Source organism: Quercus suber, unplaced genomic scaffold (assembly GCF_002906115.3).
Source record: "Quercus suber isolate HL8 unplaced genomic scaffold, Cork oak 2.0 scaffold_48, whole genome shotgun sequence".
Lineage (NCBI taxonomy): Eukaryota > Viridiplantae > Streptophyta > Magnoliopsida > Fagales > Fagaceae > Quercus > Quercus suber.
Window position 1 is genome coordinate 1,474,190 of NW_027069513.1, and position 12,143 is coordinate 1,486,332.

General features: G+C 35.0%; 2 protein-coding genes across 2 annotated transcripts; one reads left to right on the forward strand and one right to left on the reverse strand.

Moving 5' to 3' along the window:
- The first annotated feature begins 1,576 nt into the window (after positions 1-1,576).
- LOC112012266 (RAF-like serine/threonine-protein kinase PRAF) lies at positions 1,577-2,570 on the forward strand. Its single transcript, XM_024044648.2, has 2 exons — positions 1,577-1,809; positions 1,914-2,570. Exons 1-2 carry the CDS (start codon positions 1,659-1,661, stop codon positions 2,327-2,329), a joined length of 567 nt encoding a protein of 188 aa, XP_023900416.1. The 5' UTR covers positions 1,577-1,658; the 3' UTR covers positions 2,330-2,570.
- A 3,694-nt stretch (positions 2,571-6,264) lies between these two features.
- Positions 6,265-8,614, reverse strand: LOC112012180 (uncharacterized). Its single transcript, XM_024044563.2, has 2 exons — positions 8,364-8,614; positions 6,265-6,583 (listed from the first exon to the last, which is right to left on the reverse strand). The coding sequence occupies exons 1-2, from the start codon at positions 8,505-8,507 to the stop codon at positions 6,428-6,430; spliced, it is 300 nt and encodes a 99-aa protein (XP_023900331.1). The 5' UTR covers positions 8,508-8,614; the 3' UTR covers positions 6,265-6,427.
- Positions 8,615-12,143: the final 3,529 nt, after the last annotated feature.

A 12,143-nucleotide genomic window follows, 5' to 3' on the forward strand; every position in this document is an offset into this window, starting at 1 on the left:
AGCAAGTTACTCTTTAAAAATAAAATAATAAAAAGAATGTGAGAAATACCATTTTGGGATTATTGTCAATTTGGTTCATACATTTTGGTAGTAATCAATTTGGTTAATATAATTTTCAACTTAAATAGAGACTAAATTAATTGCTACTAAAATGTAATGACCAAATTAACAATAACTCTGAAATATGAAAATCAAAATAGTGTTTTTACCACACAAAAAAAAAAAAAAAAAAAGGAAAAAGGAATGAAAACAAAAGTGCTAAGTTGGGACCTCTGGTCCATTAAAAAAGCTAAGCTGTAACCATATTAAATAAAATGGTACACTATTAAAAAAAAAGTTTACAAATATGACCTTTGAATGAATTATAACTTGTCATTTCTCTTGACTTTTGATTCGAACAATTAACTCTCTTGCACGTTAGATTTGTGGCAAATTACACATTTTGTTAGTATTTTTTATTAAAATTAAAATATTTAATCACATTATGTAATAATGACATTTTTGAGGGTTCTAATTAATTTAACTAGTAAAGTATCTTATATTGAATAAGAAATTTAGAATTCAAATCTTACCTATACTAAAATTCTATTAGTGTTTTGACTTAATAATAAATAGTAATTATATATCATGAAGTATTCGCTATATGTTATAAAAAATAATAACAGTGACATTTTAAAAATGATTAATAAAGTTGAGGAAACTATATGCACATAGTAAAATGTTTGTCCATACAAAACTAAAGTGCAAGGGAATAATAATTTGAATCAAAAGGTTTCTTCCACTTTTTCCTTTAACTCTTTTGTAAAGAAATTTAATTCTTCACAATTGTTTAATTGACATAAAAAAAAATATATATTTCTCTTAATAAATGGTTTTATTTTTATTTTTTATAACATAATAGGATTTAACATTTGCTTATAATTGTTATTTATTGTAATATCAATATTCTAATTTTTTTTCTTTTTTGGTTTTTTTACATTTAGATTTAAGCTATGCGTTAGCCTGTTTGGCAAATTTTTTTTTTTAAATTCTATAATTAGGTGTGAAACAGTATTCCTACCTTGGTTCGTTCTAACAAGTTCTAATAAACAAACATGTTATGTATTTAAAGTAAAAATATTGTAATAAACAAATTATTTCTCATCTCAATAATAATAAGATTACAACTAAAATCACAAATTTGTCACACGGCAAATTTTAAGTGACAAAATTATTAATCCATACAAAGCCACCGCTCTCAACCCGCTTTGTGAGCAAGTTTGCCTAACAGTGGAGATTGCATTTTTTTTTTTAATTTGTTTTTCTTTTTGCAACCTTAAATGATTTTTTTTTTTTTTTTTTTTTAAAGTGAGGCCCATAAACCACGGTGCTGGCGACCAATCTCGTAGTAGAGTCGTTTCCTTGTTCTTCGCAATTTGCCCTCTCCAAGGAAAAGAAAAGAATATCCATCCGCATAACCGGGAACGCTTCGTTTCAATATTTCATTGCTTCTTTGTACCCCACTTTCCGTGTAGGCCCCACTCTCACCTCACCCTCCCATTTCTTCTCTCCCTATAAATACTCACCAAAACCACTCCCCTGAGGTTTGAGCCGCTCACCAGCCAAAATCTCCTCTTCACAGCTCTCTCTCTCTCTCTCTAGAACTTTTAAAAACTTTCATGGAGTCCAACAACAGCAAAAACACAGAGACCATCAAATTCCTTTGCAGTTATGGCGGGAAAATCCTTCCTCGCTACACCGACGGCAAGCTCCGCTACGCCGGCGGCCTTACCCGAGTCCTCGCCGTAGATCGCTCCATTTCCTTCACAGGTTTGTGCCTTGTTTTGCCATTTTTCAGATTCGATTTTCGTGAACTTGTTTGGTTTTTTTTTTTTTGTGAATAATTAATCATTTGTTGTTTTTTGTTGTAACAGAGTTGATGGTGAAGCTCGGAGAGTTCTGTGGCTCATCGGTGAATCTTCGGTGTCAATTGCCGACCGGCGACTTGGAAACCCTAATTTCGATCACTTCCGACGAGGACTTGGCGAATGTTATCGAAGAGTACGATCGCGCTTCGTCGTCGTCGATGAACAATCGTCCTTTAAAGATCAGAGCCGTGCTTTCGCCGCCGAAATCTCTCAAACAAATCTCTCCTCCTCAAACTCCCCCCGAATCCTTGAGAAACTCTCCCTCCTACCGATTCGCTCCCCGGACTTACTCGCCGTCGGCCGGTTACTCCGTCGGCGCTCGGAATTGCTACCGGAAAACCTATCCGTATAGCTGCCAAGTACAGGAGTATCCTAGGGTTTCGTATTCGTATTGTGGCCCCCACTGCAATTACTGGCACTGAGAACCAAAAAGAACCACCAAAAAAAAAAATCGTAGATTGAAGACATGCTTATATATATTCCAGTAGATGAAGAAAAATGAAAGAAAAAATTGATGATTACGAAAAATTAGTAAAATACAGTAATTAAAAAAAAAAAATTGAAGAGAGAGTGAGAATAGCTAAGCTAAATTTTTGTGATTTGGGTGTGAATTTTTTGAAGGACTTTGTGTTTTTCAATGGAAGTTCTATCATTCATTTGGTACTCTATTCATTTCAATGGGAATGTGTTTGGATTGTTGGCGATGATGAAATTTTCACCGTTGGGGCTCCGTTACTCTCGCCGTTAATTCCGTCGACTGTGCCACGTGTATCATTTTTACAGAGCTAGACTCACTGGGTTTTTTTTTTTTTTTTAACAGTTGTTTGAATTGATTTGATTTTAATTTTTGAATTTAATGGGTTGCGTTTATTTGTGTGATTTTGCAGGTCAAGAAATGAGGCATTAGATACCATATGTTTGGTTGCGGACGTTTGAAGATTCTGAAGAGTAATATAAAAGGGGAATTGCGTGGAACTTTCTCTCTAGGAAGAGGCAAGCTTGGTTCTAAAAATAACAGCTGGGGAATGCCTTATTTGTGGGAACTATATAAAATTAAAATATCAGAATCTTGAACATTTCAAGGAATTGCAACTTAAACCTGCCTAAGAATAGGACAAGGAATAGTTATATTAAATCTAACCAAACTTAAGAGTAATCTTACGAGCAGACTGTGATTGGACATTTAGATTCACTATTTTTATTTTTTTTCATCGTGCTCTACTATATTACAATTGTCGCAAGAAATTGTAAAAATGTTTTTGGACCTAGACCTTTTCAATAATTAAAGCCAAATTGCCCAAAGCATATACTCTACCATTGCCTTGGTTTGGCAATTTGGCAAGTTGGAGAGATTTGTTAATAATACTAGCTGGCACTATGTATTTTTTTTTTTTTTTTTTTTTCCTGCCGCAGTTGTTGACTTTGGGGGGACAAAAGTTACTGTGCGTGTACTGTGCACGCACTGTTCATGCACTGTTCACACAATATTTAATATTAAAAGTGGGTCCCACAACACTATTTACACATTTAAAAATTATTTTGCTACAGTGTTTTCAGCAACAATCAGTTTTTATCAACTTTCAGCAACAATAAGTGCTATCCAAACGGACCCTATGTTGTGGTACCTTCGAGGGGCTTCGAAGGCCAACTTAATTTTGATAGAAATAAATAAATCGAGGAAGGAGGCGACTTAATTTTAGGAGGAGAAGATTGTTGGAATAAACTAATTCCATTTCAAAGATACCCCTAAAGGCTTAAGGCTTAAGGCTTGAACTAAACAAGGAATGAGTCAAAAAGTAAAATCCAAGGAACTGAGTGAGGAAGGGAAGGACTATTTTTTTCCACACTTGGCTGAATAGGAGTCAAAAAAGTATATTGCAAACCAGAACTTTCCTCCCACTTCTTCTCGAATCAAGACAAGAACTTGTCGGTTGCCTCATACCAACTTACACAGGAAAACTTAAGAAAGAATGTGTTTGGTTAAATTTCATTTTACTTTTTTTTTGCTTTTCAATTTGAAACGGAAGTGGGAAATGAAACAGACGGTTTTGGCTAACAAACAAAAAGAGGGAGATAGTTATACGCTATACCTTCTTCTTGAAAGTGAACAATGTTTCATACTTTTATGTAACTCATATAACCACTATATACGCATCAAATCTCTTATAATTGGAGTGAGAAACGCAAGATGCAGTAATGATTCCTTTCTATCTAATTTTAGTCTAAGTGATATTTAAAATTTTAAATGACAGGTTATTACTCGTTTCTAGCTGTTATTGGTGAATAAAAAAAAAGAAGATAGTCATATGCTATACCTTCCTCTTGAAAGTGAACAATGTTTCACACTTTCATGTAACTCATGTAGCCAATGTATACGCATCAAATCTCTTATAATTGGAGTGAAAAACGCAAGATGGGGTAATGATTCCTTCCTATCTAATTTTAGTCTAAGTGGTATTTAAAATTCTAAGAGATAGGTTGCTACTTGTTACTAGCTGCTATTGGTGAATAAAAATGTAATTTTAATGATATGTTCAAATTAGAAAGGAAAATTCTTAATTACTTCCAGAGTACAGAGAAATGGTCCACCATAAACTTAATAAGTGGATCATACCATAAATGTAAGAGGATGGAGTACCATTTTCCTTGCTCTGAAATTAGAAGTAGCAACAACTTATCACTTAAGATTTTTTTTAGGGGGTACTTAAGATTTGTTAAGAAAATGTTGTAGACGTAACATTTCTCTTTAAAAAATTTGAGTGTATTAAGAATCCACGTAAAACATATGAAATCAAATAAATTTCACGTGCTTCACATCATATGCTATCATATAAAAGTTGGGTTTAAAAGTTGTGGTTATACACAGTGGTTGTCTTCTCTTTGCTACTAATGGTTAAATACTCATTAATTAGGAAATTTCATTTTAAGTAAAATTTTATTAGCTCAGTTTTAAGAAATTTAGAATTCTCCACCAAGAATTGTTCAATTTAGGTAAATTTATATATTTTAAGTTTCAAAAAATTAAAAATTATACTCCAACTACCATTCTATTTCAAAAATTTCAAGAATTGTAAATTTTGTTTTAACTAGCTATTTTGATCTTCTTCATAATTTTGTATTTTAATAAATAATAAAAAAGTAACATATTACATACCATTTTTATGCCAAGTAACTCAATATATGTTTGCATTTAGATAATTTAGTCTAAATGAAACTTTAAATTTCAAGTGGCTCACAAATGTTTCTATAATATTTCTAGACTATAATTTTCTTTTATATGGAATTTTTAATTAATCTATACATTGCATGAGCATACTATTAGCATAACTAAAAATTGAAAGAAATTGTACGGTTTAAATTAAAGGAGATTTTATCTCCCAAGAGATATCTTCTTTTGTTAAAATAGGTATTTCGAACTTTTGATTACATAACTATTCCCCTGATTCATGAGACATCCGATGCATGTATTGGATATATAAAATAATTTATTCATTTCTCTAATAGAATATAATGTAAAAATTATTCTAGAATAATATTTCTTTGTATTGTAGATTATTAAAATAACATTTTCAGTCGACGTCATTGTATGTTCATCAAAAAGTCAATGTCATTGTATTGTGACATGTCCCACCTTGCGTGTACCAGGAAGCAAGCATAAATGACCGAACTTTCACCTTAACAATCAGCCAAAATGGACCAAATTAAGCACCGTATAATCAATCATTCATAGACGTAATACTGAAGTTTTTGAGAGGAGACAATGAGAAATTGGAGTACTAGATAAAGATTGACCCGTGTTTGGATGGAGAGAGACAATGTGAGAAAAGAGTAGAAGAGTAAAGAGACCAAAATGTACTAAATTCATTAGTAAATTTTGGTATATTCTAGTCATTTTCCCCGCTTCTCTCCTCTTTCTTCTACTCTCTTTGTTCCAAACACCCTAAAAGGCACACATTGAGCTCAAGCTTATCAATCCAGTTCAAAATAAAGGAAGGTTATAATAACTTTGTATCCCCTATTGAAACTATCCTGATTCCCTTAACAAATATGGAAATGGACTATCTGGAGATCAGCCAACTATTGTACAGCCTTCATGGCGATATTCGTTTAATTTATAAAGTTGTGCGACGAATTCCTCTAACAATTTCAATTGGTTTGAGAGTAATCTGGTAAAGATGCTAGACAATTGTAGAGGTAAGTTAAAATTTTCCTCTGATTATTGAAAGAGAAATTCAATAGAAAAAATCAGTGAAAAGAGAGATAAAAACACTTGATTTAAGTGCATCTGCCTCTGCACATCTGATTTAAGAGTGTGTGAATGCATGGGTGCGTTTATGGGTTGGAATAACAAAGTATGAAATTGGAAATTTTTGTCAAAAGTTCTTCTATTTATAAGCTATTAAAAGAGCAAGTCCAGGCTATCCGGCCATGTTTGTATAAAACTCAATGACATAGAGTATGCCAACATTTAGAACCTTCCAAAAAAAGCAACGAGAATAGGGAACAAATACACAGCATTTTTAACTTGTTTCCTGCTCAAACTCTTCACCCTCAGATTCCTCTGCATTGTCAGCATCATCATCATCAGCATCATTATCAAAGTCCTCTTTATCATTGTCAACAGTGGTTTTCCCAATCACAATCAGGTTGCTATTAGTCTTCCCAATTTCATTGCACTGCAAAAGGCTCACATATCAAGCTAATAGCAAACCATTTGAAAGAGAAATGGGTGAAAAATCAGCAGCATACAAACCAAACTGAGTCCCTAAATTATTTTATGTTAGATACTTATGAAAAAAACTATGTTAAATATAAAACATATTGTGTTATTATTCTTTTTTTCTTTTCTTTTTTTAATTGGTAAGCTACGCATGCATCCAATGGGTCATGAAAGCACAACCTCACCCGCCACGGGGAGGTGCTAGTTGAGTTAGATCTCATTGGCATATTGTGTTATTTACAGGAACGTATTTATGATCATTTGAAACTCCCTTGTTATGCATAGCTAACCCTAACATTTAGAAAAATTACCTGCCTGACTGCCCTTAAGATAACTTCAATGGCAAGGTTTTCATTCAGCTTTTTTATGCGGGGGGGTGGGGGTGGGGCGCAATTAGGACTTAAAATCATTCAAATCCCCACGTCTTCCTTCAAATTGTAATCAGAGATAAAATGTTTGGATTACAAATTGTGACTACCCTGACTAATATCCTAAATCTAAAATCAAGGTGGGGAAGAGAAGCCTTTTTAGAGATAGAAAGAGATGGATTGATATCGTGAAGTGATTATTCCTTCACAGTTACTGAGAAACAGAACATCCCAACTATGACTATGACATAACTTCAAATGACTACAACCTCAGTATAACAACTTAACCAATGAACCAAGTACAAATGGCGCTAATAAAGAGAGTCTTGGCAGATAAACCGCATTCACTGATTGCACTATCCTTCAACAAATCCTAGCATGGACAGTAATTTCTTTTTCAAATTCACACCCTTTCTCATAGCATGAAAAAGCAGAAAATCTTCTTAACAGCTCAACCAAATCCTATCCCTGACACTCCAAGATCAGAACATCGAATAACTTTTATAGCACTTATGTAACATAAATTTCAACTCAAACACTAGCTTCCCTGAAGAAGAAAGGGCACGGAACCATAAATCTTTTTCCAGCATCCATATACAGTGATTTTAATTTGGATTTCAATACATTTAGTTACGAATGACTACTCATAAAACAACTTTGAAACCAAGTTTAACTGATCATCCTCACCACAATAGATCAGAATCACTAGTTGGGCAGAAGTTTCTAAGTCAGAATAAGATCCTCTATAACTCTTACCAATAATTTGAAAGGAATGGATTCAATTTGGCCATATTACCAATAATTAAAACAAAAACAAAAAGTAATGATTGTTAACGTTTACTTAAATTTTGATGACGTGGTAAAATTTAATTCACTCATTTCAAAACAAATGGGTAAAATATTAGGAATTTTATGCTGAAGTTACTCTAAGAATATCCTAATCTCACTAAGTCATACAGGTATAAAAGACCTCCACTCTCAAAACTCAGATGTGTAAACTAAACCCTTTTGGCAGTGTAATCATGTCACAATGATGGTTTAGATAACTTTATCTTTCCAATGCTAAAAGGCATTGTCTCTAGAGTGTGGTCCAATTGCATTAGACTCTAATCCTCTAATATAATAACAACATAAATCTAGGAAAAAAAAAAATTGTTACATGGGTATGCAACATACGATAAATCTAACAAAAACCCAGATAATAAAAGTTTGATTACAAGTTCACAAATGCATATTGTTTAAATCTAACAAAACCCAGATAATGAAATTTTGATTCAAAGTACTCAAACTCCATGAGAATGAAAAAGATTAGAACTTTGGATGAAATCTAAGTAAAAGAAGAGAAGGGGTTGGGTTAAAAGGGTGTACCTTTTCTTCGTAATCGGACTCCTCCGTGGCAAGAAGGAGCTCCTCGCTGTGGGGTTGAGGCCACTGAGAAGGAAGCAAAAACGATGTCGGAATTGTCCTCGTCGACCACGGGTATTGTGTCATGAACGCTGGGAACTGTAACATCTCTCTCTCTCTCTCTCTCTCTCTCTGTGTTGCTGGGAATTGTGAAAATGTGAATTCGTCTCTCGCTCTCTCTCTCTCTCTCTGTGTAGCGGGGAATTGTGAAAAAGTGAGTTCGTTTTTTCTAGAGTCAGAAACTATCACTGTCGTTTTATCTAAACGTCACGTTACATGTTGTCGTTTAGTTAAACGGCAAGATTTATTGTCATTTGCTTCTAAAGTTCTTATCTTTTGACCTCCTAGCGGTTTTCATGAATTTGAAACAACTTTGCCACATATAATGCGTCTTATTTTACCACTTCTATTTGTCACTCAACTATTTGGAATCTTGGATTGAGATTGTTATTAGATAATTTATGAATAAGGCTTTTAACGTGGATTCCAATTAGTTTAACTAGTAAAATCTTTGATAGTTGTATAAGAAATTTAGAGTTCAAATCCCTCCTTAACCAAAAACTGTCTAAACTAACTTTTAATAGTACTTCAATATATTCCAATTTCTTGCTAATATGTTATCAAAAAGAAATAGATTTTTGTGACATAGTTCATCTCTCCTAATGCTTGCTACTTCCCATAGGTCTCCACTCTTTTAAAGCTTGTCATAAGTCATAATAATGTTCAAACTAATTCAACATACCAAAATCTTGTAATTTAATGACATAATGTGTTCTCTTTTATTAGAATAGCTATGGTTTAAATTCTCCTTTATTATATCGAATTATTAAAAAGAAACTAATTCAATTCTAAATTCTATAGGAAAAAAAAATAGTAACGTTTCAATTTTTGACTATACTATTTCACTCTTTATCTACGAGACACCTCAAAAATTTCATGGATGTGTAGAGCAGTAAATGTCCTTTGAATCCACTAAACTCACTATTTAGGCGTCCCGGATGCTACTTTTTAGACCAATCATGTGTAGCCCGTTATAAGAAACAGGATCTACACTTTTACATAGCCAAATTGGCCAAATACCATCAATTTTTGAACTTTTTTGCACAAAAAATTGTTTCGAAAATAAACAGGAATCTACCACCTTTTTAAGTACTCGAGTTTGGTGAACTCGAGTACTACATTTTCCAGTTCCATCGTGGCACAATGACATGGCATGATTTAAATATTCTGCTTAGTACTCGAGCCCACGAAGCTCGAGTACTGTATTACTGTGGTACCCGAGTCCACTAAACTCAGGTACCATTCTGTAATGGCCACATACAGAGTGTGCGCTTAGGCAGATTGGTACCCGAGTTTCCCAAACTCGGGTATCAATCTGCCTTAATAAATTTTTTTTGAAAAAAAACTTGGGCCAAAAAAACCTTGGGCCAAATGGACTAAGGCAGATTGGTACCCGAGTTTCAGAAACTCGGGTACCAATCTGCCTTAGCAATGTTTTTTGAAAAAAGCCTTAGGCCAAAAAAACCTTGGGCCAAATGGACTAAGGCAGATTGGTACCCGAGTTTCAAAAACTCGGGTACCAATCTGCCTTAGCAAAGTTTTTTGAAAAAAAGCCCTGGGCCAAAAAAACCCTGGGCCAATTTCAATAAGGCAACTTGGTACCCAAGTTTCTGAAACTCGAGTACCTACTACCACACTTCTTTATTACCCATCTACTCACAATTTCGCACTGGCTCCAACGGTCAGAGTAAATGCATACTTAATGGTACTCGAGTTCTGCAAGATCGAGTACCTTTTAACCAAATATCACCCCCTCAGCATTATTACTTCCATTCAGTACAGACCTCTTTCCAACTCCATGTGTGAGTGAGATCTTTCCAGCATAAAGTTTGCTGTTTGGTCACCATCTGCAAGTCTTTGAGCTGTGTAAGTGTCTCCATCAACCAACGTGCTATCCATTTCACCATTGGGTCAACCCTCTTGTGACCAGTAGATAGAGGTATTGTTAAATGCTTAGTTTTTTGATATTTCTGCATGGGTTAAACGACTTCAATGCTTAGTTTTTAGATTGTTTTCATATGAGATTTTTATGCATGAGTTTCATGTAATGAGTTTTGCAATATTAACTGTGTACAATAGCTGATACATACATGGTTCTATATATATAGTGGAAATTTAACTGTGTAATGAGTTTGGCCATTTTCACCTCAAAACGAGTATTAAATTTAATTACATAATATAATAGTAGAAATGCCAACTAAAACATCTTTTTATTATTACCACCTAGTCGCACATCCAGATGGTTTTGAATCCTGACCTTATAATCTATATACGGTAAGAGGCAAGTATAATGTAAGCTATAACTCATTGGCATTAATAGTTCAAACGGGTGTGTGGCGCCAACGAGATGTGGGATGCCGACTAGATGTGGGCACGGGTGTGTGACGCTGACCAGATGTGCGACGTCGACTAGATGTGGGCACGGATGTGTGACGCTGACCAGAAATGGGACGCCTACTAGATGTGGGCACGGGTGTGGGAGGCTGAGTAGATGTGGGACGCTGACTAGATTGACGGCCTCCACGCCCTTGACGTCCACTTGCTTGTTGACCACGCCCTACAACCGGTTCACTTGTGTTGCCCGCATCACGTGCATCGTCTAAGGTCAACCGACCAATCTCTTCAACAGATTGTAAGGCCTTAATACAGTCAGTGTAGATCTCAGACTCTGGTTCGCACTTCGCCATAATCCTCAACTGTGATTCAACCTGTCACAAATATACAAGAGTAGTCTTAGTAGGTTGATCTAAACTATGCCAAGCAAGGTAGATTTATGACAAAACAGTCTTTGTTAACTTACCAAAGTGTCCCAGTATGAGATCTCTTTTGTAATATGGTGAACAATACAAGGACCAAACCACACCATATACTCGTCATTGTAGCTCATCTCCCCATGAAAGGGCGGTGCATCGGCAATTGTGGCGTGTGCAGCCCATTTAGCAATATGCGTGGCATGTTCTTAGGCCCAGTTTTTTTGTTGCTTGCCATAGAGAGTTATCTTGTGAAGGTCAACTGAAGTATCGACATCTGGGGTTATGCCTTGCTTCATCCTAAACTGTCAGAGAACACGTTCAGGGTGATGGCCTTCAACCACCCAAAAATGTATGAGTGGCACGATAGACCTCCATATGTGTTGGCTTGTCGTACAATATGCGGGAAGGGAATCTAAATAATTTCTGTATGGCTCCCACACAATCTGCAATGATCCAACCAATGCAAACAACCATATTAACAATATAATTAGAAAAAATGTGTAACGAATGTGAACAATACATGTAACTCTGCTCTAAAAAAAAGAATGTTTATTCATTCCAAAGCAAATTGTAAGTACAACAACTACATGCGAAAGCGGTTCCCACTTGTAAGGCACGATACCTGATTTGGCCATAACGAAGCAAGCGACACACGATAGGCGCGTAGGACGTGCATTCCATGTTCAGTTGTTATCTTAACCCCTTTCCATCTAGTAAACAACAGAGACATAAAAGCCATATTAGTTACTTACATAATTCCCATACATAAAAACTTAATGTGAAAATGTAAAACAGTAACTATCTAAGATCCTACATACTTGATAGCAAGTAGACGTGGGGGTAGTGCCTGGTGTGGATGCCTCATCACAGGACATATGTGTGGAAACCTCGCTCACGCCCACAACTGCACCAATAGCAATGCACCGCCAAT

What these genes read in the sequence shown, in the direction of transcription:
- LOC112012266 (XM_024044648.2), top strand. Translation starts at nt 1,659, where the DNA reads ATGGAGTCCAACAACAGCAAAAACACAGAGACCATCAAATTCCTTTGC. An exon ending in TCGCTCCATTTCCTTCACAG is followed by an intron (nt 1,810 to 1,913) that starts GTTTGTGCCTTG and finishes TTGTTGTAACAG; the next exon opens with AGTTGATGGTGAAGCTCGGA.
- LOC112012180 (XM_024044563.2), bottom strand. Translation starts at nt 8,507, where the DNA reads ATGTTACAGTTCCCAGCGTTCATGACACAATACCCGTGGTCGACGAGG. An exon ending in AGTCCGATTACGAAGAAAAG is followed by an intron (nt 6,584 to 8,363) that starts GTACACCCTTTT and finishes AGCCTTTTGCAG; the next exon opens with TGCAATGAAATTGGGAAGAC.